The sequence below is a fragment of the Pithys albifrons genome, chromosome 28 (genome assembly GCF_047495875.1).
Source record: "Pithys albifrons albifrons isolate INPA30051 chromosome 28, PitAlb_v1, whole genome shotgun sequence".
Lineage (NCBI taxonomy): Eukaryota > Metazoa > Chordata > Aves > Passeriformes > Thamnophilidae > Pithys > Pithys albifrons.
Genome location: NC_092485.1, coordinates 4,270,670 through 4,297,487, shown reverse-complemented (window position 1 = coordinate 4,297,487; position 26,818 = coordinate 4,270,670). Strand labels below are relative to the sequence as shown.

Genomic DNA, 26,818 nt, shown 5'->3' with positions numbered 1-26,818 from the left:
ATAGTAAAGGAAAGTATTTATTTAATATATATGAAGTATATATAGTATATAAAGTACATGAATAAATATTGCTTGGTGTAAGCATGGAATAAAAGTGCTTCAGAGAAGAGGCCAGAGTGGCTCCAGCTCTAAAATACCTTTATTCCCTCTTTTCCCACCAGGGAAGAGGACAGAGCAGCCTTTCCTCCCAAGGCACAGCCTTGCTGGGGAGCTTGGGGAGGGCAGCCCTGGCCTTGGGCAGGTCAGAAGGGCTGGGGAGGGGGTGGTGTTACTGTGGTTTGCATGGCCTGTCCCCAACTTCCCACAGTTGCTTCCCCTTCCCCAGCGAGCTGTTGGCAGGGAGAGGATCTCTCCTTCCCACAGTGCTGGGCTGGCAGCTCTTCACACCATGCCAGGGCTCCTGTGCCCACCAGGGCAGCTCCTGGCACTGCTGGTGCTTGTGCTGCAGCTGACTGGGAGTCTCGGTGAGTGTTTTCCTCTCCTCCTTTTCTTTGCTTCTGTGGGCTTTTTTTGGAAGACCTTATAGCACCTTTCAGCACCTAAAGGGGCTTCAAGAAGGTGGGAGAGGGAGTTTTTACAAGGCACAGAGTGATAGGACAAAGGTGTGGGAGAGAAGGTGTAGATTGGATATTAGGAAGAAATTCTTCCCTGTGAGGGTGGGGAGACCCTGGCAGAGGTTGCCCAGAGAAGTGTCCACATCCAGGTTGGACAGGGCTTGGAGCAACCTGGGCTGGTGGAAGGTGTCCCTGCTCATGGCAGGGGGTGGGATGAGATGGGTTTTGAAGTCCCTTCTAACCCAAACCATTCCATGATTCTATGATTGATTCTGTGATACTGAGGCTGATGCCTCAGCCCTGAGGGAACCCAGAGACACGGTAAAGGCAGCTGGTGCATTGTCAGACAGGCTGACCTCAGAACAGAAGTGCAGCTTTGCTGAGTAATGAATGTCTTGAGGAAGGGGGATAATTTGCAGCTTCTGTGTGGAAGTTGATGGTTCTTTTATAAACAAGACTTTGGGGGGAAATTCCCAAGCATGCACAACTCAACCCAGCACCTCCCTGCTCCAAGGAAGGGGCAGAAATAGTGTTTGATTGTGTGGAAAGGAAATCTCACACATTTGGAGTCCTATCGGTGGCTCCTCAAGATGCTCATTAATCCCTAAACCCTCTGCCTTAATTGCTGCCTTCATTAAACCGCTTTGTCTTCTCTCGCCATGTGGAGCTGCAGAGACAGTAAGAACACCACTGAAAAGCCCTTTTTTTGGGTGATCCACAGAGCTCCAATGTCCAGTGCCTCGAATTTCCAATGGTCAGCTGAGATCTGCCCAGAACTTCACCGCTGGCAGCACAGCCACGCTGGAGTGCGATGCCGGCTACCAGCCCGGCGGTGCCAGCAAGGCGCAGTGCCTGCCCGTTGGCCTGTGGTACCCACGGGTGCTCACCTGCATCCCAGGTACACACAGGGCTCTCTCCTTACCTTGGCCAGGTGGAATTACCCTGCCTGTATGTCACTGAAAGCATGTGCAGTGCTTGCAGGAGTGGGATTGGAGGGTGGGCAGCACTGGGAGCTGCGCTGGGTGCTGTTGGGTGGCAGGACTGCCCCTCTGCTCTTCCATGGCCCTGGGGAGGGTGGCAGGGCTGTCCCTTACTGCAGGGCACACCAAGGGTTCTGTGTCTTGCACACAGAAGTGCATGAGAACACAGATTCTTATGAAGTTCACACCTTTTGGTGAATTTTCCCCATTATTTTCCCCTTTCTGTTCACCTCATACCCCACAGCAGCAGGGTGGCTGCTGTCCCTCTCTTCTTTCTGGGATTTCCACCAAGGCAGGGCTCAGCTTCATCCCAGCAGGTCCCTGGGGAGACCTCCCAGCTCCGAGGGTCCCTATTGTCACCTCCCAGCTCCAAGGGTCCCTGTTGTCACCTCCCAGCTCTGAGGGTCCCTGTTGTCACCTCTCAGCTCCGAGGGTCCCTGTAGTCACCTCCCAGCCCTGAGGGTCCCTGTTGTCACCTCCCAGCCCTGAGGGTCCCTGTTGTCACCTCCCAGCTCTGAGGGTCCCTGTTGTCCCCTGCTCTGGCACCAGGTCAGTGTTCCCACCCTCCTGCCGTCAGCAACGCAAACCTAAACCATGAGTACAAGTTTATAGTTGGGACAACCGTGACCTACTCCTGCCATCGCGGTTTCACTTTGATCCCTGGAGTGTCTCCAACAACGACCTGTCTTAAAAATTTCACATGGTCTGCAGTCCCAAAACTTTGCCAGAGTAAGTACAACATTTCCTTTGCTTTGCCAGCAAAACACCAATTTAATAACATCGTTTCCAAAACACCTGCTAGTGCTGCTGTGCCAAGCAGGGCTTTGCTGAGCAGCTTTGGCTCTCACTGGTAATAATTTTGCTGTTCAAGGGGTGGCGTGGCTGGAAAGGAAAAGCTGCAGCTCCTGTTGGTTATTTACCTGGTCAAACAATGATGCAGTGCTGCAGTTAGTGACATGCCATCCCATCAGCACAATCACAGGGCTCAGGTTGTTCTGCCTTCCAAGAGAAATGGTTATTATTGTATAAATTACGATCCCTGAGCATGCCAGGTCTGGTTGGAGCCGTCTGTTGGCATCAACAGGCTGTCTGGCAGGTTCACTGGGTCAGCAAACCAACACTGTGGGAAATCTTCCCTGTGTAAATGTTTCCTTTCTGATGCTGGTGTTCCTTAGAGGTGCAGTGTCCCACCCCAGTTATCCCCCACGGGAGAGAGATCAGTGCCAGGAAAGCCGAATACACCTTCGGGCAGCAGGTGGAGTTCCAGTGTGACCTTGGCTACGTGCTGAAGGGCAGCCAGAGGAGCCAGTGCTCATCTGATGGGATGTGGAGACCCCCCATCCCATACTGTGACAGGGGTGAGTGTGAACAGTGAGCATGGTGGGGCTGGGAATGACATCCATGGGTAGAAACACCAGGGAGAAAATCACATGACCTGAGCATGACTCTTCAGAGAAGGTGTTAGGAGAAGGGGCTCAAGTTGCAGCATTAAAGGGCTTTAATGTTTTCATAATCTATCAAAACTCTAAGTCATTAAACCCACTGACTAATGGGACTTGCAGGCATTTCTCAGAGCACTGTGCAAGGGGTTTATGGTACTCACCATTCCCTGACCCGCTTTATGAGCAGGGTCATTTCTCATGGAAAGAGGAGGGGATAAGGGAGGGCTGGCTGCAGGGGAGGGGTACTGGGCCCATGCTGCCAGGTTGGGTTTGATAGCTGGGGAAGTCTGGGAACACTGGTAGAGTCAGGGCCAAAGCTGGTAAGAGGCAAGAAGGACTTTGAAGAGAGCAACATTTAGAATAAACATCAAGAACCCACTTCTCCTGTTACTTCCCTTCATTGTCTCCCTAATGGAATGAAGAAAATCTTAATTTTTCCTTTCTCCTCTCCTAGTCTGTGATCCCCCTCCACAAATCACCAAGGGGCAGCACTCTGCCTTGGGGACCAAGGTGTTCCCATATGGATTTGAAGTCAAGTACACCTGTGTGGAGGGTCTGTCCCTCATCGGGGACGAATCCATCTATTGCACCTCTGACGATGGGGAGAACCTGACATGGAGTGGACCTGCCCCAGAGTGCAGGGGTGAGTAGTGGTTTCTCCTGTGTGGGACCAGGCTGAAGCCAGGACCTGGGTGCAACACTTGGCACAAGTGGGTTCAAAGTGAGCAAGGCTGTCTGGAGATCCTGCTTCCTTCACAGGCTTGACAGCTGCAGGGTGGGGATGGACCATCTGGAAATGAGACAACTCTGGTTCTCCTAAGTGGTGGCCATCAGGCAGGCAGGAGGAGCAGCTCTGCCCCCTGCCCTGCTCTCTGCTGTCCCTGGGGAAGGGCAGCAGCCAGACCCCACTCCCACCTCTGCTCTCTCCCTGCAGCGGTTCGGTGCCCCAAGCCCACGGTCGAGAGGGGCAGGATGATCCCCCAGAGGTTCACCTTTCCCTATGGGGTGGCCCTGCAGTTCTCCTGTGATGAAGGCTTCGTGCTGAGTGGTGCTACAGAGAGTCAGTGCCAGGCTGATGGCACCTGGGACCCCCCCGTGCCCACCTGCCAGCCAGGTGAGTTCCAGCCAGGCACTGGGCTGGCTCCTGGTGCAGTGCAGAGAGTTTGGGGTGCAGCAGTTCACAGCTCTGCCTGTCCTGAGGGCTCTCCCAGGGCCTTCCCCTCTTTGCAGAAGAAACAAACTTCCCAAAGCTGCTGTTTACAAGGCAGTAGTTGAGGTTTTTTTGACAGTCATGTAGAAAGGAGGCTCTAAGACAGGTGGGGACTTCACTGACTTCCTCTTCAGTGCCCCAAATGTCCATTCCCACCATGGGGATGCCTGAATTGAGACACTGCCAAAAATCAGCAAATCTGGAACAAATTCACACCACCTCTCAGGGGCTGCTTTGACCTTCACCCTCCCCTCTTGAAGACCTGGGGAGGTATTTTTGCTTTCATATTTAAGTTCCTCTGCACTGGCTCAGTCTTCACAAATGTCATATTTTTTTCTGCCCCTGTAACTGATCCCCTTGTTAAGCTGCTTTCTGGTGTGGGTTTTCCTTTCAGTTCTGTGTCCACGACCTCAAGTGGCCTATGGAGGGCTGAAAAGCCCTTTGGATGATAAAACCTGGTACCAGATCAATGAAACTGTTACTTTGGAATGTGCCCCTGGATATCAGTTTTCAGACAATGGAAACATGTCCTTAGAAGGCTCTTGGACAGCCACGTGTTTGCCTGGGGGCAACTGGACACCACTGCCCAAGTGTGTAAGTACCCAGAATCACAGAATGGTTTGGGTTGGAAGGGATCTTAAACACCATCCAATTCCACCCTCCTGCCATGGGACACCTCCCACAGCCCAGGTTGCTCAGAGCCCTCTGGTCTGGCTGAGTCCCTGGGTGGTGGATGCTGCCTGACTTCTAATATGAAAAATATTTGCCTAAATTTCTTAAAAACTTTTCCTTTCTGGTACAAATGAGGGATGCAGCCCTTGTTGGGGCTGTGTTGGGACAGGTGAGCCTCAGAGCTGAGGGGTGGGTGGCTCTCCATCTGCTGCAGTGCGACCTTACAAGCTTGTTTTCTGGGCTTTGTTTTGTTCTACTTTTTAACAGAAGAAAGAAGGTGGTGCTGATGTATGTGAAGAGGTTCATTACATTAAATCGCTCTTTCACTGTGGTGTGCCTGTAGCAGAAATGAAAGCTCTGCTGGAAATACAAAAGCTGTTTCTGGAGATTAAAAAATTGCAGATAGAACTGGAAAATTGGAGCAGAACTGGAGCCCTGTAATGCACTATAACAATCATGTTTCCTTCAGTGAACACACAGTTTGTGCAGTCACAGTGTCTCTGAAAAGGCTCTGGATGTTTCTATGGTTTATGTTTGCTTACCTACAGCCAGAAGAATTATCACCAGTGCATGGGTGGTTGCTTTTATCATGCTTGATGCCAGAGCAGGGAGTGGTTCTTACTCTTCACTTTAAATCTGACAAGCTTGATTTGCTCTTTAATTAATATGTTGTTTCACATTTTATACTAGGAAACATAACAAGAAATTAAATTGAGCTTATTTAAGTCACTGTATTAACTATGATAAGCTGAGACAGGGGGGAGTGAAGTCCACAGAAGCTGAGCTGAGTGTCCAGAAGTTGTCTCTGAAGGTGCTTCTGCTGGAATCTTCTGGCTGTGGTTTGTGTACACCCTTCACACTGCTAGAAATAGTGGTGAGGAAAGTGCTCATGATTTCCTGTAAATCCAGCTCCTGATTTCTATTCATCTGGTTCAGGGCAGTTTATAAGAAGTGCATTTGTGAAGGCACTTTTGCTGTATCCCTGAATTTAAAACAGGCAACAGGTTTGTGGCCTTGTGTTGGTGTCATCTTCCACATCCCTATTTCTGGCAAGCAAATGCTAAGAATAGATGCTGTAAGTTCAAGTGTAGAGAACCAGGCAGCAAAGATTGTTCCTGTTCCTCAATAAACACTGATCAGTTTGTGTCTGTCTGTGTTTCAGTGGTTGCTCTTTCCCTGCAGGATTGCAACAAAGGTGGAGGTGTATCCAGGGGGGTCTTGTAATCTTGTAAATTAGGCAGATTTCCAGCATGGTCCAGTGGTGGTTCTGCTGGAAAGCTGAGCCCTGGCAGCTGGGTCAGTCCTGGGGTGCCTGGGGTGGCACTGTGGGCTCAGCACAGCCCTGAGTCCTGGTAGCTGGATCAGACCAGCCTTGGTGGGAGGAGAAGGAGCTTTTACCTCCTGCACAAGTGACTTGCTGCAGGGCATCATTGCCTTGTGCTTTTACATGTTATTAGAATTAAAGCACAACACCCAGGGGAGAGATGGTGTCTCCCATGTTTGCACACAAAGATGCTTTGGGATGCATCCTGTGCTTCACCACACCCAGGTGAGGAGATCTGCAAGGAGAGGTGCTCCCAGACCTTCTCCAGTTCTCCCTGGCCATGAGATGAGCAGGGCTGCACCCTCCCATGTGCCACCTCACTCCCCTCCACCCCGAGCCCACATGGCACTCTGGTGTCTTCCTGTGCAGGGCTGACACCCATAAGTGTGAATAAAAACTGGGTGTTCCTTCCTGGATGTATCTGAGAGTGTGTTTGGGCAGTCCTGACTGACATCAGATGGGATCTGTCAGAGGGTTAATCAGGACACAGATGCAGTTTGCTCACACCCGTTCCTCATTACAAATGAGTCAGGCAATTGAGAAAAAAAATGGCAAACAAAAAGGAAAATGCTTTTATTTGCTTCACTAACTCTGCTCGTCTGTGGTGCATCACCTGCCAGCAAATTAATAAGTAGGTATTTTCCTACCCTGGCCACAGCTTGGGCTGGGAGGTATCTTTTCTGCTCTGGGAGCACGTGGTTTGGTAACACTGTGCTGGTCAGTGCTCACTGCCTGTCTCAGGACAAATAGAAGGGCTGAATTATTCTCCCATCCCTCATGGTGGAGCAGGAAGACCAGGAGGCTCAGGCCTGTGGGTGACAGCTGTCCCCCACCCTGGCTGCTCTCTGTGCCCCAGAGGGTTTCACTCTGTGGGTGTTCTGGAAGGATTTCCATTGCTCCCAAGGCTTGGTGGAGTCTGCTGCAGTGCATCTCCTCCCAGCTTTGGAGACAGCCCCTGGAGCCAACGGTGCTCGACAGAGGAGCACAGGAATTGCTGCAATGAAGTCTGGAGAACCAGGACTGGGCAGCCACCAAGGCATCCTGAGCTGTGGGACACCTGCCAGGGCACAGGGGTCTGGCCACCCCATGCTGCTCCTGGCCTTGCTGGGGCTCCTCAGCTTGCCTGTGGCTCATGGTGAGTATGGGGCCATGGGATGCATGGGGAGGATCAGAGAAAGTTGCCTGGATCCCACCTTGCTGCTCAGGGGCTGGGATAGGTGATGCCACCACCCCCAAGCCTGGGGACCCATTGCTTGATGATCTCACAGCCCTGTGTGGTGCCTTTGTCTGCAGGCAAAGCCTGGGCCATCCCAACCACCCTCCTGGGGTGCTCAGTGGGGCTGGGGAAGGGGCCAGGGAATGGAGTCCTCACCCAATGAGGTCTTCTCCTGCCACAGGTGACTGTGGGCCCCCACCTCTCCTGACCTACTCCAGACCATCCAGCGATGAGCACTCCAGCAGCTTCCCTGTGGGCTCCAGGGTGACATACACCTGCATGGAAGGTGCCCTCAAGATCCCTGGGCTGCCAGACATGATGGAGTGTCTGCCTGGCAACCGCTGGTCCAAGCTGCCCGAGCCCTGTGGCCGTAAATATGCCCTTCCTCTGAAACAGCTCCTGTCTCCTGCTTGGCTTACAATTCCTGTCCCTTCCAGTGGCTGCTCTGCACTGGCACTGCCCCTCCTGGCAAGGGACAAACCTGCTCCCCTTCTCTGCTGCTCCTCAGAGCTGCTGGTGGCTGCAGGGTCTGTGCCTCTGGGAGGGGAGCTGGAGCCTGTGGTGTCCCACAGCACATGCCCAGGGTTCCCAATGTCCTACTAACAGCATTCCCTGAGCACTTCACGCCTCTCCAGCAGTGCTTTGGTGCAATCAACAGTTTAGCAACAGGATTAACCTACAATGAGCAAGGAGCTTTCCAGAAGCCATCCCTGCAATGCCAAGGTTTGTTTTGCATGCTCCTGGTGGGCAGCTCTTTCAGGCTGGCTTTCCTTGGCTGCCAGGGAGCTGCACTGCCCCCACCAGGCTGCAGTTTGCTGCCCTGTCCAAGGAGGATGAGTTGAGGAATTTCTTCCCCGTTGGGACCAACGTGACCTACGTGTGCCGTCCTGGCTACGAGAACACCTCGGCAAGTTCCCCCACCAGCACTTGCCTTGAGAACCTGACGTGGTCAGAAGCTGCTGAGCTGTGCAGGAGTAAGTATCTCTGCAGCTTTGGAGTTCAGAGCAGGTTGGGTGGCTGCTCCCAACCTGCAGCCCAAAATGCAGCTTGGCAGTTATCCCAACAGCTCCATTAATACAAAAAGAGGTGGATATTCCTTGCCATTCCTATTTAAAACTGAACAGCAGAAGCAGCAGAACTATCAATAATGTTCTTTTTTTTCTGCTGGCACAGACCTGGTTTGATTTTTGTGTTAGGAAATGTTTGGTTGGACTCGATGATCTTGGAGGTCTTGTCCAACCTTCATGAGCTAATCCTAAAGGTGTTTGCATGGGGTATGTGCACAGGGCAAACCCCAGTTCATTATTCCAGCACTGAATTTCAAAATGAAGACATGTTTTGTGGTGATGTCCATGGAATACTAAGACTGATGATGTGGCAGCAATACATTTTTCATAGCTGAGTAAGTTGCTGCCAATCCATTGAGATGGAGATGAACTGAGATAAGCTCATATAATGGTATGAATAATGCTAAAGTCAGGGGCTTGATGCCTGTATGGGCCATTCACTGAAGAGCTGGACTTGATGATCCTTGTGGATCACTTCCAAGTCAGAACATTCCACGATTCTGTGGAACATCTCTGCAAATGTTCTTCTTTGCCCTGCTGCAAGGGGATGACTGCTGTGAGTGTGGAGCCTTCTGGGACCCACACCTTCCCCATCACCTCTCTCTGGCTCCTGCCAGCTTGGCTGTGATGCCTGTGAAGCAAAAGCTTTGGGATTCTCTAAGCCTGTGCCTTACTCAGCCTTTTTTATTTCCCCATCGCTCTGTGCTCTGGTCTGTGCCCCCAGGAAGGTCCTGTGGTGCCCTGGCAGCGCTGCCCGGGGGGAGGACGGTGCCCCTCACAGACCTGCAGTTTGGAGCAAAAGTGAACGTGTTCTGCGAGGATGGGTGAGTGATGGGGCACTGCCCACACTGTTGCTGCTGGTGGGACACAGCTCTGGAATGAGACACAGCCCGAGGGAAGGGACCAGGGCCTGATTTATGGCTGCCTTTTCCTTCAAGTGCCAGCCAGAGGATGTTTAACTGCCCCTGGGTGTCCATCCCAACAGGGCCAGTTGTCCTGTCAGCTTGTAAATACAGACTTCAAAACAAGTTACTTAAAACATTTCAGCTTAAGATATTTGAGATGTGTTGAATAGAAAGGGTTGTGCTGGAAATGTTTCAAATCCAGTGGTGTTGAGCTGGGAGGCTGCAGTGAAACACACTTTCCAGCATCAGGCAGGGAGCTGACTCATGGCTGCTCCTGCCTTCAATCAGGGCCCACATGCACTGCACTGACCTGAAAAATCCAGCTCTTGCCACTCCAGCCAGGATTCCTCCCTCCCAACAGGAACCAGCTGGCATCATCTGGTGTGTTATTCCCATCTTCAAATATAACACAGGAGTTTTCTCTCCCTTGGGATGGACATGGAGGAAATGACAGCATGTCCCACCCTTCTGGGGTTCAGCCAGTCTTTGGAGATCCACATCAGGGTGGAGGGATAATGTGGAGGGAACAAGATCAGATACTACCCAGCATGTCCAAATGATGAGGTTTACTGAGCTGGAGGATGTAATTCAGAGGTGGGGGAAGGTGTCAGCTGTGAGAACAAGATGGATGAGTTCCAGCAAGCCAATGCAAAAGCCACTTTAATTAAATGTATTTTGATCCCCGATGCCCCTCATTGGTCCCTACTGTAGATGCATTTGAATCACAGAATCACAGAATGGTTTGGGTTGGAAAGGATCTTAAAGATCCCACCGCTGCCATGGGCAGGGGCACCTTCCACCAGCCCAGGTTGCTCCAAGCCCTGTCCAACCTGGCCTTGGACACTTTCAGGGATAAGGAGCCCACAACCTCTGTTTGCAGAGAGCAGCTGAGAAGGTGCACCAGCCACCTGCTGGCATTTGGTGTTTGCAAAGACACCAGGAAGCAGGCAGGGAGGGAGAGTCCCTGGCTCAGCAAATCCCACCCCTGTGCACCCCTGAGGGAACCCACATCCAACCTCAGCACTGTCTGGGGCTCCCCGTGTGCTCTGCCAGCCCCGACTCTTCCCAGCCCTGCTGTGCAAGATGCACTCAGTGAGTCACAGCAGCAAAGCACCTAAAAATAGATCAATTTTCTGGCAGAGCAAGGCAAGGAGTTCTCCTGTTAACCAAAGTGTGTCTGCACCTCTGCTTGCTTTGAACCTCCTTTTCTACTTTCCTAATCATACTTGTACTGGGAGGGGGGGAACTATTCTCAGTTTCTGGATAGTGACACAAATTTTTTTGTGTGTATTTTCACTTAGGTACAAGTTAGTTGGGAGTAGTTTCATCTGGTGCCAACTTAAAGGAAATGATGTTGAATGGAGTAACCTTCCAACCTGTGAATGTAAGATTGATCCTCAACTGTAAGACTAAACCTTACGTTGGGCTTCACTCCAGGAGATCCTGCATCCCAACATCCAGTCCAGAGCTCTCTTTGTGCATTGTTTTTGTTGTTTTCCTGTGGTTGATCTGTCTCCAACATTCCAGCTGAGAAATACCCACTCTGCTGCTGACACTGTTTCAGCAGTTTTGTTCCCACAAGACCAACATGTTTTCTCATGACTTAAACTTTGCCTGCTTGTTTTTTGTGAACCCTTGTGGTGAGAGGGAGAAAGATGTGAGAAGAGAAACACTTCAGGAACAAAAGAGAGAAAATAGGGACAGGCAGCAGTGCTAGTTACCCATCTAGTCACAGCAGTGCAGGTTACCCACCTTTGGATGTCCAGAATTTATTTTAGTTTATTGTCTTCAAGAATCTTAGGTGGACTCAAGAAACATCCTGAATTTTCATTATCACTGAAGCTTTTACAAATACTCACATTATCCTTCTTTCCTGCAGTAATTACCTGCTCTTCCCCTCCTCAAATCAGCAATGGGAAACATGATGGTGAAGGTGTTGAGACTTTTCCCTATAACTCCACGGTGAGGTACAGCTGTGACCCTGGATTCCAACTCCTTGGGAATGGGAGCATCCGTTGCACAAGCCTGGACACAACCAGTGGGGTCTGGAGTGGAGCTGTGCCCGAGTGCAAAGGTGGTTCCATCCCAGTTTGGTATTCAGTATGATTTTATATTTATTATGAGTTCAGTATTTAGGATGAATCAACTTTAAATACTGTGGTACAGGACATGTCAAGTGCAATTAATGCCTGGTGCTTCCTGCAATGCTCACTCTTTATCCCCTAGAGAAAAGTGCAGCTGTCAAACTTGGAGCAAAAGACACAGGAAGGAGTGTCCCTCCCCAAAGTGAGTCGAAATGATTCAACATTGAATCCAGCCCCATTTCATTTGCTCCTTTAGAACATTTCTAGAAAAAGGCCATTCAATGAATTTCACACTGGGAATTTTGTTCTTTCAGGTGCCCAGGGAAATGGCATCTCACCCTCTAAGAAGGGTTTAACATGGGAGATGAAGCTCAGCCTCTACAAGAAGTCCCTCCAAAATACCATCTCCTCCTCCCATTCTTTTTCTATCTCCAAGAGTTCAGGTCAGTTCTGGAGGTTCATTTGGAGATCAGGATAAAATGCATCAATGGGATTCCCTGGTTACTCCCAGCCCTAAACCCTGGAGTCTTCATTTTTCTCCATGTTTCCCTTCAGTGTCCAGGAGCTGTGCTGCCTCAGGGTTCAGATTCGTGGTGCCTTTGCTCAAATCCCAAAAATTCTCTTCTCCTGGGATGGCCAAAGGGTCTGTGTGTCCTCCAAAGCACATGGGAGTCTCTGGTATCCTCCCCCAACCCGGCTGCTTTCAGAACTTAAACTGGTCTAAAGTTGCATCATTTTGTGGAAGTGAGTGATTTTTTTTTTCGCCATATTCTTTTATTCTATAAGTTTTCTCTGTATAGTTTATATTTTTTGCTGGTTGTGTGTCTGGTTCAGAGCTCAGGTTGAACTCCACCGACCTCCTATTCTTAAGAAAACTTTGCTTTGTATAAAATATATTTTCATTTACCAGTTATTTCTTTGCCCTTGTATTATTGCAGCTTGTTTTTTAACTCATTTTTTAGCCATTTAGAAAAGGAAGAGATAACTTTGTACCACGTAGCCTTAGGAGTGCCAGGCCCCTGTCCTTGCTCTGGGTGGTGATGCCAACCTTGTTCCACACAGGGAGATTGTGGGCAGCCAGGAGAAGGTGGACATGGCAGAAGTGCTGCTACAGCAGATTCCCCATCCGCTGCAAGGGATTGTTTTACTCATGAAAAGGATGAGCTTTGGCTTTGTTGGGACAAGGTGGGAGCTGCAAGTGTGGCATTGTAAGTAATGAAGCCAAAGCCCCCACTGGAGGGTCCTGCACCCAGTCAGAGGCTGGTTTCTCTGATGTCAGGGCCAAACTGAGTTTGCCCACCCCTGATTCATGTCTCTTGGGTCAAAAGCAGAAAACTTTGCCCCTCCTGTGGTGGACAAACCAGCACTGTAAGCATAAAACAGGCAAACCCTTTGCCTGGTCTGCTCCAAAAGTGCCCCATGTGACGGTTGCACCTGTTAGGACTCTTCCTCTTTGCTTTAAGGCAAATAATGAGCTAAATCAGGCCTGTCCCACATGTAAAATGCAATTTTTAATGGTGATACATTGTAATGTTCCTAGCAATTGACTGAAAAACAGCTCTGCAAGCATTGGTTGATTCCCATATTTTCCTCCCCCATGTGAGTTTTCCTTTGGGCAGTTTTCTTCCAACACACTGAATCCTGTTGTGATTCCCTGCTGATCTGCCAAGCCTTGTCTCAGGCTGCAGTTCCCCAGAAACGCCCCCAGATCTTGTGCAGAGCTGGGTTATGGCCCAGCCAGCCTGGCTCTGGGTTTCCACAGCCCTGGGTTTCCTCCCTGACACCAACACTGAGCAGCTGCCACAACAACGCCCCAAACACAGCCCCAGCCCCTTCAGGAGCTTCCCAGGAATTTCTGACATTAGCATGGCCCCCTTGGGGATCCACCCGTGCCAGCTGCCCTGAGCAGGGCTGTGCTGAAAGCAAAACTTGCAGATTTATCAGCTCATTTCTTCTAGGAAGTCATAGTCTTTTAGACACTAAATTGAATGTTGATCTTTGTATCTTCAGTTGTTTAAGCCCTTTCTTTAGCAAAAGCTTCCTTTTGTATTAGACCTAAGATCTTTGCAGTTTATATTTCCACTACAGGAAGATAAAGCCACAAGTGGGCTGGGCATCTCCTAATCTTGTGAGATAAATGAGCTACTTCTGCTTTCCAAGGGGAGGAAGGCAGCTCAGCAATGCTGTGAGCTCACTGACTGTGCCCAGACACAGAAATACAACTGCCAAATATCCTGCCCAGTGTTGTCAACCTGCAAGACAGAGCCTGCAAATGTCACGTTCATGCTGTTGGCTGCTCACCCCATCTTTGTCCTGTACAAAGCACTAAAGCCTTCCTGGGATTTTACTTACATTTAGTAATAAATGGTAATTGTTTACAAAGGGTAGTCTGTGATTTCAAACACCTGCTGTTCCCTTGTCATGTTTTATGAAGGAATCAGCTTTTAGTTATATCCTGACAAAGTTCAGACTTGCTGTTCAGTCAGTTCTTTATCAGCACTCTGAACGTTTATTTTCTAAGTGCCCTCCAAGTCAAATTCAACTTGTTTAAAAAAAAATTAGTGAGGAAAGCAAGCAAATCCATGCAGTAATGTTTGGAAATGTGAGTGTTTCTGGTAAGTGCTCTGGAAAAGGAAGGTGGAGCAATGCATACCTGCCTTAATCCTATTTAGCCCATTTGGGACTGAGCCCTGCAGCCAGTCTGAGGCTGAGGCTCAGCCCAGAGTCAGTCCCAGAAGGTTTGGGCAGCTGAGGATGTTGCCAGTGGGAGCAGGCAGGGAGCTGAGGGAGAGTTTCCATGGAAAGCCTGGAACAACTCCAGCAGCCCAACCACTGTTTTTGCTGGCTGGTTTTGCTGGCCATCTCCTGCTGTTCCAGCCCTGCACCAAACACAGGTCAGGCTGCCCTCTGGACATGCTCTTCTCCTGCCACCCCCATCTGCTTGGCTCGATTTCTGCAGGGAGGGGATGTGGGAGCCTGATAAAGTGAGTGGCTCTCGGTGGCTCCGGCTCCAGCCCTGCTATCACAGGGCTCAGCTGCTGCAAATGTGGGTGCACAGGGACAGGCTGGTCTGAGCCTGATGGATGAGCAGGTTCAGATGTCTCCTGCAAGGCCCTGGGTAAGAAAACAGCCTGGCTCAGGGGTCCAGCCTGTCAGCAAGGGGGCATCACCGAGCTGGAGCTGCAGCACATGGTCCTTCTGGTGGAAGTGGATCTGAACTGCTCCCTACAGAGACTCAACACTAAACAGAGTCTTTGCCAAACACTTTTCAACATCTCCATGTCCATGCTGAGGTCACTGCTCCAGACTTAAAATGTTGGGGATTTTTTCCTGCTAACAGTTTCCTTTTGCATCATGCAGCCACCACCCCTATTCTGGCCTCTGGTCAACAGTGACCTGCAAAAATATGTGGCCAAGGTATGTTCATGTGATTCATCATCCTGTTCAAAAGTGAGTATTTCAAAGGAGTACTTTACCCAGGGTGTTTGACTCCTCCTTGGGCCTCACTGCACGTGCTTTTGTTACATCTGCTTGGAGCTCACACTGTACTGAAAAGGAAAATAAGGTGGAGAAAACAAAATAAGTAAAACAGGTAAGTTTGAGTTTCTCAGTGGTGACATCCCTGTTTCCTGCATAATAAAGGCAAACAGGAAGGTGCAGGTCAGCTGGGGTGGGAACACACATTCCCCTTGCTGGCAGGATGGGATGAGGCAGCAAACACAGCCACAACCTTTCCTCTGGCTCTCCCCTTGAGGGATCCCAGAGCAGCTCCACTTTCCCACGTGCTTCCCACACTGTTGCTGTGCCTGACCAGGCCTGAGGACACACCTGAGCCTCAGTGGGCAGCACAGCATCTCCTTCAGAGTTTTTCGTTTAACTGGGAGAGTTACAGTGGGAACACTGGTATCCCCACAACTTTGTTATGTGCATAGGGGTTAATAGAAGCAGCTCATTTAGGAGCTTCAGGGTGGGGCTGATTTAATACTCTGTGCTCTTCTGGTCACCTCTCCAGCTGGAGGACAGCCCTTGTCTCTCCTCTCTTCTTGCAGAAAAACTTCTTTCCATGGAGTTTTGTTCTTAGGGGCAGGCAGGTGATGTTTGAAGGTGATTTGGGGGTCTGGCAGGGGCCTGGTGCCCCTGAGCTGTGCTGGGCCAGGGGCTGTTGGAGAGAGCAGGTGGCACCAGTGAAGATTCAGGTCTTGTCCCCACATGAAGCAGAGCCAGTGCTGGGGCACGAATGGATCCTTCACCCCTCCAAACACACCCTTTAAGGTGTGTGCAGGGTCCCACAGCTGGAGCTGGCAAGACTCCCAGGCTGCCCTTTTTGGCTTGGGTTTTTTCCTTTGGGATTTGACAGCTTTGGAGAGAGGAGTTTCTTTACTGGACGGTGCAGCGAAAACGATGTGAAGGAGCAGCTGAGCCAGCGGGTTCCCGGAGAGCCGCAGCGCGTTCCTCGGGATGCCCGGCGTGCCCTGCGGAGCCGGCACGGGGGGAACCGCGTTTTCCACACCCACTCCCCACCGCAGGCCAGGGTTTCGTCAGAGGATTTCCCGGAGCTGAGGTGGCCGGGCGGGGTGCGGGGTGGGCTCCGGGAGTGGCCCCGCTCCCCATCGCTCTCCGCCCTCGGGGACCCGCGATGGGCTCCGGGCGCTGCCGCTCGCTCCTGGCCCCACTGCTGCTGCTGGTGCTGCTGCCCGCGGCGTGGGGTGAGCCCTCGGGGAGGGATTGGGGTGTGTGATGAGCCCTGACACCCTGTGTGTGCTCCGTGTCCGTGTGCTCCATGTGTTATCCGTATGAGAGTGTGTGATCCATGTAAGAGTGTTCCAAGCAGGTGTGTGCTCTCTATATGTGTGTATGTGCTCCATGTACATGTGTTTGGTGTGCTCCTCGTGGGTGTGTGTGTCCCTTATGGGTGTGTTATCTATACAAGTGTATGTTATCCATGTGTGTGTGTGTTCCATGTGGGAGTGCATGCCCTGTACGTGTGTACGTGCTCTATGTGCTCCTCCTGGATGTGTGTCCCTTATGGGTGTGTTATCTGTACAAGTGCATGTTATCCATGTGTGTGTGTGTTCCATGTGGGAGTGCATGCCCTGTACGTGTGTACGTGCTCTATGTGCTCCTCCTGGATGTGTGTCCCTTATGGGTGTGTTATCTGTACAAGTGCATGTTATCCATGTGTGTGTGTGTTCCATGTGGGAGTGCATGCCCTGTACGTGCTCCATGTGCTAGTTCTGGGTGTGTGTCCCTTGTGGATGTGTTATCCATGTGTGTGTGTGTGTTCCATGTGGGTGTACATGCTCTGTGTGTGTGTATGTGCTCTATCTACATATGTTCTGTGTGCTCCATGTGTTCCTTGTGGGCATGTGTGTGTGTGCTCTGTGTCAGTGTATGTGTTCTGTATGTGCACTCTGTGTGTACCCTGTGTCAGTGTAAGTGCTCTGTTTGTACGTGCATTCTGTATATGTGTCCTCTGCGTGTGTGTGCTCTGTGTGTGTGCTCTGTGTCAGTGTATGTGCTCTGGTTGTATGTGCACCCACTGTGTGTGTGTGCTCTGTGTCAGTGTATGTGCTCTGTATGTGCACTCTGTGTGTGTGTGTGTGTGCTCTGCGTGTGTACCCTGTGTCAGTGTAAGTGCTCTGGTTGTACGTGCACTCTGTGTGTGTGCTCTGTATGTGCCCTCTGTGTGTGCTCTGTGTGTGTGCTCTGTGTCAGTGTATATGCTCTGTATGTGCCCTCTGTGTGTGCTCTGTGTGTGTGCTCTGTGTCAGTGTATATGCTCTGTATGTGCCCTCTGTGTGTGCTCTGTGTGTGTGCTCTGTGTCAGTGTAAGTGCTCTGGTTGTACGTGCACTCTGTGAGTGTGCTCTGTGTGTGCTCTGTGTGTGTGCTCTGTGTCAGTGTATGTGCTCTGTATGTGCCCTCTGTGTGTGTGTGTGCTCTGCGTGTGTACTCTGTGTCAGTGTATGTGCTCTGGTTGTACGTGCCCTCTGTGTATGTGCTCTGTATGTGCCCTCTGTGTGTGCTCTGTGTGTGTGCTCTGTGTCAGTGTATGTGCTCTGTATGTGCCCTTTGTGTGTGTGTGCTCTGTGTGTGTGCATGTGTGCACACCCTCCATGGGTGTGTGTGCTCCACAGCCATGCCTGTGTCCCATGTGCATGTATGTGCTTCCTGTGGGGGTGCCTGTGCTCTGTTTGCATGTGCTTCATATGTGTGTGAGTGTGTTCCACATGCTCTGTGTGCTCCATGTGTGCTCTGCTCCATGGGCTGTGTGTGCCCTGCCCAGGGAACAGGCAGAGGCAGCAGAAGCCTCACTAACTCCCGGGTTATTTTGCCACAGGGGACTGTGGGCCGTTGCCAAACATCAGCCACGCAGAGCCCCCAGAGGACACAAAGCACAAGCAAAGCTTCAGTGTGGGCTCCATGGTGAGGTACAGCTGCATTTCGGGTTACACCAAACGCCCCTTCCTCTCCGAAACGATCCAGTGCCTCCCAAACTCCCAGTGGTCCCATCTCCAGGAGTTCTGTGGCCGTGAGTGTTTTGCTTTCTCTGAAAGGAGTTGCTTGGAGATGTTTGTGATAACGTTTAGTGCTTTGGGAATTGCTGTTTCAGAGGTTTCCTCATCTAAAGTGACACAGGCGGAAGTGGCTTGGCTGAGAATCTCTTCCTGTCCTTTTTTCCTAACCCTGCTTTGGTGGTTGGAGCCATGTGGTGGCACTTGTGTGTTAATAAAAATAGATGGATAGCCTGGGAACAGGGGAAGGACTAGAGAGGCAAAGCACTGGCACAGTTGAGTGGTGACCAAAGGGGAGGTTTGGCTTTGGGGATTTGGAAAGCTCTGAGGTGAGATCTGACTATGCTTCCCCACCTCAAATGGTTCCCTGGTGGAACTGGCCATGCAGATAAGCACTGAGCTTGGGAATGACTCTAAGAGAGCCGGTTTTAACATCTAAAATGTTTTGATTAAATAGATACCTGGGGATCTCTTCGCACGGAATCCTAGAATGGTTTGGGTTGGAAAGGACCTTGAAGATTATCTCAATCCACCCCCCTACCATGGGCAGGGACACCTTCCACCAGCCCAGGTTGCTCCAAGCCCCGTCCAGTCTGGCCTTGGACACTTCCAGGAATGGGGCAGTCACAGCTTCTCTGGGCAACCTGTGCCAGGGCCTCCTCACCCTTATAGTAAAGAACTTTCTTCTTATATCCAATCTAACCCTTCCCTGTGTCAGTATGAAGCCATTCCCCCTTGTCCTGTCACTCCATGCTCTGGTTAGCAGTCTCTCTCCATCTGTCTTGTAAGCTCCCTTCTGGTTTAATTACGCAAATTACCAACCACCTCTTGAAACTATATGTGACACCCATATTCTTAGTGAGGCTTCTTTATTATCACCTGGCTTTATGTTCATACATATTTGAATAGAAAATATTGTTATTTTTGCTTTGTAACTGACATTTGGGTTGTCTCTGTTGCCAGGTAGCTGTCCCAGCCCTCCGTATGTGCCATTTGCTAAAATATCACAGGAAGATCAGACGCAGAATTTCTATCCTGTAAATACCACGGTGAGGTACATTTGTCGCCCAGGCTTTGAGAATACCACAGAGCAGGTCCCCACCAGCACCTGTCTGGACAACCTAACGTGGACAGAAGTTCCTGAGCTGTGTAGGAGTGAGTATCTCCACATCACTTCATTTTCTCCCATGCTGTGTTCCAAATGCCACGTCTTTATTTTAGAATTGCTTTTTCTTAATGACATTTAATTTGAAATACCGTCAGTTGCCTGGTTTGAATTTACCACACTGTCATCAAAACTAAGCCTGTGGGGTTGTTTCCCCTAACCTTGTAGCATCCTAAGGATAATCTTGCTCTTTTTTAGAGAAATCTTGTGGTATTCCAGCAAGTCCAGAACATGGCAAAGTTATTGCAAATGATCATCTGCTCAACGCAAAAGCACATGTGGTTTGTGACCGAGGGTGAGTATGAAGCCCATTGCATCCCAGTTGCCTGGCCAGAGGCACTGGTGTGGGAACTGAGACCACGGGGCTCTGCCCATGTGGAGTCCTCCGCACCTTTGTCTTGACAACAAACTGATTTTGGGATGTGCTTTTCCCCCCTGCAGATACATATTAAAGAGAGAGTCACCTTTCATCTTTTGTAGCCTATGGGGAAACGACGTTGCCTGGACTAAAATTCCAGCTTGTCAGGGTAAGTGAAGTTGGCCAGCACTTGACTGGAAATACCAGATATTCCAACTCAGAAATATGAATTGTTTGTTGATTTTCCTCAGTGAAGTCAGGTCAGTACCTCTGCAAGGGGCAGAGCTGCCGTGATCAAGCAGGGACTCAGCAGGAGCAGCACTGGTGCCTTCTGCATGTGAAAGGCTGACAGAAACAAGCAGCCCCATGTCCTCTCAGGCTGTGCTGCCCCTGGGCTCACAGACAGGCTGGGAGCATCTAAAAATAAGTGAGAGGATGGGCAGTGCTCCCATTCCAGCCCCTGTGACAGGTGCAGTGCCAGTCTCTGTGTGACACTTGGGTTTTCCTCTCCTCACAGAATCACAGGATAGTTTGGGTTGGGAGACACCTTAAAGATCATCTCATCCCATGCCCTGCCATGGGAAGGGAAACCTTCCACTGGCCCAGGTTGCTCCAAACCCCATCCAGCCTGGCCTTGGACACTTCCAGGGATGGGACATCCAGTTTACCTGGGTAACCTGTGCCAGGGCCTCAGTACCCTCACAGGGAACAATTTCTTCTGTGTATCTAATCTAAACCTTCCCTCCTTCAGTTTAAGGCCATTCTCCCTTCTTCAATCACTGCATGCCCTTGTCCAAAGTCCCTCTCCTGCTGTCTTGAACCCCCTTTAGGTACTGGAAGGGACTCTCGGGTTTGCCCAGGCTGAACACCCCCAGCTCTCTCAGCCTGGCGTGCTCTCCTAACACAGAGAAGAGCATCTCCTGAACTCTTTTCTCTTTCTCCCACAGCCATTCCTTGTCCTCCTCCTCCAGCCATTCCCAACGGGCAGCATGACGGCAACAGCACAGAGACGTTCCTGTATGACTCAGTCACGACATACACGTGTGACCCTGGGCTGGAGCTCGTGGGCAACACAACTCTCCGCTGCACAACCCAGGATGGGGTCCATGGCATCTGGAGTGGGCCTCCCCCCCAGTGCAGGGGTGAGCACTGCTGGATAAGCACCCCCTTCCTTCTCCAGCAGCTTCTCCTGGTTGTGCAATAATTACTGCTAATTCCCTTCTCTCAGAAAGGCAAGGACTGCCGTCTGGACAGGCATTCCACAGGGTTTGTTTCCAGGCAGCAGCATCTGTGTGCATCAGGATTTGCTTTGCAAGGTGCCAGGCTGTGCTGAGGAACACTGAGCAGTCAGACATGGTCTTACATTTTCCCTTCGAGAGGAACAGGCAGAATTTTAATTCACAATGTGTGAAGTATCTGTAAGTGCAAAGCTGGTGGAGTGAACCTCAGAATGGATTTGTCTCTCATGTCCAACAACACCCAGGCAATAAAGCTGAGTGGGACAGCAGATTCCCCTCTGTCCACAAGGCTTGGAGTGTCACCAAGAGGTCCCTGTGTGACTCCTGCACAGCTCCTGCTGTTGCAGCCTGGGATGCACAAGTCACCTGCTCATGCAACCTTTACTCTCACTGAACTATTATTTGTTATGTATAAATGGAGGAGCCTATAAAATAACATTTTGAGTGTTTTTCCTTCTTCTCTCCCCAGTTAGCCCTACAGCAGAGACAAACCAAACCAAACCCTCAGAAGAGGATCCTTATTGGCTGGGTAAGAGCTCAGTTATGTAAAGTCCTGTTAATTGCTGTAATTGCACCACATTTTGGGCTCCATTTTAACATCCATTTCATTATTTTCTTCCCTAGCAAGTATCCTCATCCCTTGTTGCATTGGTAAGTAGCTTAACACTGAAAATGTATTTTCCTAATCCAAAGCTGTTCAATACCTGGAGTTGACTGAGTTCACTCCCCTCAGTCCTGAGTGTCTCTGGGCAGGATTCAGGGGTTTCTCTGCCATTGGGAGATGCAGCAACACTGCAAGCATCAGGATGGATCAGCTGTCTTAGTATAAAACATTACATCAATTCAGGATGAAATTAAAGATGCCAAAGAAACCAACCAAAACCTGCACATCCCATCACTCTTTAATTGACAAAGTTGTTTAAAAGGCCTTGGCAGACATAGAAAGATGAGAGATGAGTGAAGTGTGGAAAAAAGATCAAGAGTTGAGTGTGTTTAAAATACAAAAGAAACAGGAAGCTGGCTATAAAAGCCCTAAAAGGATGAGGATCACTCCCTGGACAAGCTGAGCAGGGCACCAGGCTCAGCAGTGGTTCCTGTGCTCCCTCTGAGGCACCAGAGGGATTTGCATTAATCTGGCTGAGAGGGAGCTGTGAGGTTGACAGCCAGCCCCAGCAGAGAGAATTTTCCTGCCCAAACTGCAGAATTTCACTTAAACTGCAGATCAGATTTACTTACTTTTGGGTTGCTTTTTTCCCCCCTTGTTTGTTAGTCCCCCCAGTAGTCCTTGGAATTCTCGCTGGGATCATCATGAGATGCAAAGACAATGAAAAACAGTAAGTGACACTAAGATGCCCCTTGAAAATCTTAACTTTCCCTAGGGATAAGTGGGTATTTCCTTTCAAGCTCTATACCTTCAGTATATATTTCCATGATTAGTACTATCTTTCCATGTTGCTAAGTTTCTTTTTATTCTACAATTTTTCTCCTTCCGGTTTCTTCAGCTCTTACAACATGAACTTACAGAAGCAAAAGACAAAGGGAAGGGGTGCACTGATGAGCCCAAAGAAGCAGCCTATGCCATGGACTTCCTATTTTTGGTAGGTTTGCTTATTCCTGTGCCCCAAAGCTTGTGCCACTCTCCTGGCTATACCCAGGGGTCTCACTGGTGACCTGTACAGAACATCTTCATGCAGTTTCTGACTCTCAAATGCCACTGTTTGCTGAGAGGCACCAGCTGCTTCACAGGAGGGTTTGGCGTTCACTGGCTGCTCTCTGGGCTCAGCCAGAGGGATTTCCCTCCCCATCTCTCTCGTCCACAGCCACACAACAAGTTGCCACGTGTGTCCTACCTGTGAAAAGCAGCTGCACGATGCCCTGGCACCCCAGGCTGAGCCCACGCGCCGCGGCTGTGCCGCCTGCGAGTCCTGGCTGAGCACCCGGCCTGGCAAAGCACGAACCTACTCAGTCCTCAGCATTGGGGATGGGGACAGCCGAGGCCCAGCAGGCACCAGGTACCACCAGGCTCTTGCTTTTCCTCCCCTTGCATGGGTCCATGGAAAGCAAAATGAGGGGAAAGAAGGAGGAGGCATCTATACCTGGACAGAGCAGGTTTTGCAGTTGGAATCCATTTGGTTCCTCTAAGTCCAGTTTTAGCAGGAGGAAGAATTTGATATTTAGAAAAAGGTGGCTCTGCTGGGCAGTAGGTGTTCTCAGAAAGCCACACATTGAGGGGACTCAAGTTGTTTTCTTTCTCTTTGTGTTCAGCTCTCCTGCCAAAGCTGTGAATGCACAGAGGAGTGACAGGGCAGGAGAAGCTGGTCCAGAGTGGAGCAAGGCAGAGCAGCCCCTGGACCACAAAAGGTCTGTCTTTCACTTTAAAACACACAGATGTCATGGTGGGATTGGATAAAAATGACTTCAGAGCAGAGTAGATCTGTTTTTATCATAGAATCTCAGAATGGTTTGGGTTGGAAGGGACCTTAAAGCTCATCCAGTTCCCACCCTCTGCCATGGGCAGGGACACCTTCCACTAGACCAGGCTGATCAAAATCCTGTCCAACCTGGTCTGGAATGCCCCTGGACCACAAAAGGTCTGTCTTTCACTTTAAAACACACAGATGTCATGGTGGGTTTGGATAAAAATCACTTCAGAGCAGAGTAGATCTGTTTTTATCATAGAATCTCAGAATGGTTTGGGTAAGAAGGGACCTTAAAGCTCATCCAGTTCCCACTCTCTGCCATGGGCAGGGACACCTTCCACTAGACCAGGCTGATCCAAATCCTGTCCAACCTGGCCTGGAATGCACATCCATGTAGTCAATGCACAGCCTTAATTAATGGTGCTTCTCCACAGCAGCCACCACATCTGTCCCATCTGTGAGAGCTGGCTCCGTGCCCACGTTGGTCAGCTGGACAGCCGTGCTGTGGCACCCGGGGAGCAGCAGGACCAGGGGTGAGTGTGGTGGGGCTGCTGCAGGCAGCTCCTCTCAGCAGTGGCCACCAGGGGCCTCAAACTGAGAGTTCAACCCTCAGCTTAAGATAAAACTGTGAAGACAGTGTGTGAATGCTGGTTCCACTTGCCTCCAGCTCTGTGTCAGCACAGAAATGGGGTGCCTGCTGGCAAGCAAAGGGATGTGAAACTGGGGAGGGATTTATTCAGTCAATGCTTCAGTGGTTTCTTCGGGTGTCTCTGAATCAGCCTGTGCTCCTCAGCTGTGCTCACCTTGCTCAGGAGGGGTTTTCTTTTCTTTGAAACTCAGGTTTTGGTTAAGCAGCAAAGAGCCTGAGTGCTGTGAGAGGCCCTGCAGCTTCTTTTCACCCTCTGCCCAGTGCTTTTCCCACCTCTAGGCATGGTTAGTTTGCTTGGGGCAAGATAATGGTGTTGGGGCAGAGCAGAAACCAGGTGAGAAAGATAATGCTGTTTGCTCTGTTTATTTATCTTCTGACACTTCTCCATGTGAAATTCAAATAAATACTTGGTTAAATAAACAGGGTCTGACGTGTGCATCTGCTTGCTTTAGCTTTAGTCAGTGTGAACTTCTTTTTACCCCACTTGGTTTGGATTTTTTCCATATATTTCTTGCTCTTCTGTGACTGCTTTACCCTCAATCCTGAAGAAGCTGCTTCAGTTCTGCATTCATAAATCACTGATTATTTGAGTTTAAAAAGTCAGTACCTTTGAAATCGTTAAGGAGACCAGCTTTTGTGGTTTGGTGAGGAGCAGTTTGTCATGATCCCACCAGGACTCACCCCTGTGTCTCTCCCCACAGCCCGTGGGGCCCCGTCTGCTCTCCCTGCATGGACCAGCTGCACCTCTCCCTTGTCCACAGCGACACGTCGAGCAGCCCTGTGTGTCCCCTGGCTGGAGAGGGGACCCCAGCCCACCTCGTCCCTCAGCACACCCCCAGCTGCCACGTGTGCCCCCTCTGTGGGGTGCCAACCCACACACACCTGTGCCAGCCCCGGCACCCCACACCTGACGGTAGGGACTGCCATGGGGGCACCCAAAACACCCCTCAGCACCAAAGCACCACAAACCTGTCCTTCCTCCCAAAGCCAAGGGACCCACCCTGATCAACTGCTTGTTTCCTCGTTGCAGGATAAATCCCTGGCTGCACCATCCTCGGGGCACGAGGAGAGGAGTTCCAACACTAATCCCTGATGCTGTAGGGGTGGAATTCTTAGTGCAATAAGGTAACCTGAAGTCAAGGGTCTGACTTCACCATCAGTGATTTCTTGGTAAAGGAGCAGGAAAATCAAACATACTTCAAACCCAGCTCCGTGTTGGTTTAGTACCTTCTTTTTTGTTTATTTTTGTATGAAAAAAACCCTATTTTTGCAGCTCTTAAAGTGAACCTTTAAAAATTCAGTAAACGTTTCTACTGGAAAAATAGTAGACACCCTCTTTGCACAGTCTTAAAAGATTAATTTGCATTTTTTTTAAACTAGTTTTTTTACTGAGGTTCCTTTCCTGGTACTTAGACTACAAGTGCAACAGTTACAGTATTTATAGTAAAACTATTTTGTAAATAAAAGGAATATAAAATAAGGAATGCTGGTATCCTGGTTTGGGGTTTATTTCATATTCACTAATCAAGCCTTCTCACAGAGTGCTTTAAATGACGTTGCAGTCTCATTCTTTGCCAGAAGTAATCAAGTTCTCTGACTGCTGTTGCTCAGATAACTCTGTTGTTGCCCTGGTATCCATAGCAGTGCCCAGCCTTTCCTGGGAACTGTGATGATGGACATGATGTGCCACTGCTGGAGCAGAGCCCGTGCCCACCCTGGGCAGGTCCTGGGCAGTGCCAGGGGAGGTGTGTGCTCCTCCCCAGGTGGAACCTTCCCTCAGTCGATCCTCAGTACTCCTGCACTGGTTTTATGTTCTCTATCCAAAAATACAGACTGCAGCTCCAGCTGCAGAGGATCCAGTTCAGAGGATTGACCTGTAAGTGCCCCACATGTAGTTTTCACTCTTAGTTTTGGTTTGATAGGGGGAAAAAACACTGATAAAGCAGAAGCTGTAACATTTGCCCTTCTGCTTTATCAGTGTTTGCCAAGAGATTAGATTGATGGGCATCCTGGTGGAAAATGGGCAGTGCCACTGGGAGAACAAAAGCGCCACACAGTTACCAGATTCTTCTATTTGATTTCTTATCAAACCAGGGCACAGCACATTTCCATGGGCTTGTGCTGCCAGGTGCAATCCTGCTCTGAGGAGAGGGAGAGGCAATGGCCACCTGAGCATGTGAGCTGTCCCAGGGCCTGGCTGCTGTCCCTCCCCATCCCTGCTTGGTCATCCCTTTGAACGTGGGTCTGGAGGCAGCAGGGGCTGGTCAGGAGTGCCAGGTGGTACCCCCAGTGTGCCCCAGACCTCCCCTGGCTGACACAGAGGGCCAATCTCATCTCTCAGTGAAGTGATGACATAGTGCTGGAAGCATAAACAGTGAAGGAAGTGCAAAATTCCATATGCAATGGTGCAAACATGGAAACCTGATGGAGGTCTTGTGGTTTGTGTTGCTGTGGCATTGGGGAAGAACATGGATTGAGGTGGAAGCTGCACAGTCATCTTCCACTTGATACTCAAAAATGTTTTGTACAAACCAAGTGCACCTTCTACCAAGAAATATTCCATACAACACAACCACAAAAAACAAGCTTTGACCATGGTCCCACCCACAGCACTTTGCACAGTAGGGGTTAATAAGGTATAAAATGTACCTATTTTTGCATCCAGCTGGGACAGGAGAATTTGACACGAAATTTCAGGGACAGATCAACACATTTGTCCTCCTCACCCTCTCCAGAAGAAATGCCTTTTGGTAAACCTCGTGCCCTCTGCTATGCCGAGACTTGACACGGGAAATGAGGCTTGGGATTGCAATCACATTGTTGGTCTCTATCCAGCTACTCTGCAGTTAATGAGTTCATCACTGGCAGACCAAGGAATTGAATATGTTAAATGCAATAAATCCTGCTAGTCGGGACCCAGGCTGGCTCTTTGGAATGCAACCACACCTACAGTTCGTGGACTGTTCAGGCAGCTGGTGTTACAGTTTTGTAACACAGTGTGGTAGTGACCTCAGGCTGTC

At 50.1% G+C, this 26,818-nt stretch overlaps 3 protein-coding genes across 4 annotated transcripts in view; all 3 read left to right on the top strand.

Annotated features, from left to right (window-relative positions):
- Positions 1-26,818, top strand: part of CR1 (complement C3b/C4b receptor 1 (Knops blood group)) — a 78,011-nt gene that overhangs the window by 9,262 nt on the left and 41,931 nt on the right. The window contains exons 15-25 of the mRNA XM_071578424.1: positions 7,580-7,768; positions 8,181-8,372; positions 9,190-9,289; positions 10,672-10,754; positions 11,250-11,444; positions 11,597-11,656; positions 11,769-11,897; positions 12,010-12,198; positions 12,517-12,595; positions 14,815-14,871; positions 15,812-15,991. Of these exons, the coding sequence (XP_071434525.1) occupies positions 7,580-7,768; positions 8,181-8,372; positions 9,190-9,289; positions 10,672-10,754; positions 11,250-11,444; positions 11,597-11,656; positions 11,769-11,897; positions 12,010-12,198; positions 12,517-12,595; positions 14,815-14,871; positions 15,812-15,991 (1,453 nt within the window). The remainder of the gene's footprint in view (positions 1-7,579; positions 7,769-8,180; positions 8,373-9,189; positions 9,290-10,671; positions 10,755-11,249; positions 11,445-11,596; positions 11,657-11,768; positions 11,898-12,009; positions 12,199-12,516; positions 12,596-14,814; positions 14,872-15,811; positions 15,992-26,818) is intronic.
- On the top strand, positions 305-6,009 carry LOC139683405 (membrane cofactor protein-like). Its single transcript, XM_071578506.1, has 8 exons — positions 305-464; positions 1,276-1,452; positions 2,084-2,263; positions 2,710-2,892; positions 3,431-3,619; positions 3,911-4,090; positions 4,581-4,780; positions 5,126-6,009. The coding sequence occupies exons 1-8, from the start codon at positions 389-391 to the stop codon at positions 5,297-5,299; spliced, it is 1,359 nt and encodes a 452-aa protein (XP_071434607.1). The 5' UTR covers positions 305-388; the 3' UTR covers positions 5,300-6,009.
- LOC139683404 (complement decay-accelerating factor-like) lies at positions 16,043-25,270 on the top strand. Of its 2 annotated transcripts, none has more exons than XM_071578505.1 (15): positions 16,043-16,160; positions 17,794-17,985; positions 18,932-19,123; positions 19,332-19,428; positions 19,575-19,660; positions 20,439-20,633; positions 21,199-21,258; positions 21,354-21,380; positions 22,000-22,063; positions 22,232-22,327; positions 22,550-22,741; positions 22,995-23,090; positions 23,587-23,682; positions 24,500-24,711; positions 24,829-25,270. In XM_071578505.1, the coding sequence occupies exons 1-15, from the start codon at positions 16,091-16,093 to the stop codon at positions 24,831-24,833; spliced, it is 1,680 nt and encodes a 559-aa protein (XP_071434606.1). In that variant the 5' UTR covers positions 16,043-16,090; the 3' UTR covers positions 24,834-25,270. The 2 variants fall into 2 exon arrangements, with proteins under 2 accessions (XP_071434606.1, XP_071434605.1); XM_071578504.1 differs by having other exon boundaries at positions 23,584-23,682.

Excerpts from the sequence above, each read along its gene's own strand:
- LOC139683405 (XM_071578506.1), top strand. The coding sequence starts at position 389 with ATGCCAGGGCTCCTGTGCCCACCAGGGCAGCTCCTGGCACTGCTGGTG. Across the intron at positions 465-1,275 it reads GCAGCTGACTGGGAGTCTCG|AGCTCCAATGTCCAGTGCCT; the intron begins GTGAGTGTTTTC and ends GGTGATCCACAG. Across the intron at positions 2,893-3,430 it reads CATCCCATACTGTGACAGGG|TCTGTGATCCCCCTCCACAA; the intron begins GTGAGTGTGAAC and ends CTCCTCTCCTAG.
- LOC139683404 (XM_071578504.1), top strand. The coding sequence starts at position 16,091 with ATGGGCTCCGGGCGCTGCCGCTCGCTCCTGGCCCCACTGCTGCTGCTG. Across the intron at positions 22,742-22,994 it reads CGAGGCCCAGCAGGCACCAG|CTCTCCTGCCAAAGCTGTGA; the intron begins GTACCACCAGGC and ends CTTTGTGTTCAG. Across the intron at positions 23,091-23,583 it reads CAGCCCCTGGACCACAAAAG|CAGCCACCACATCTGTCCCA; the intron begins GTCTGTCTTTCA and ends GCTTCTCCACAG.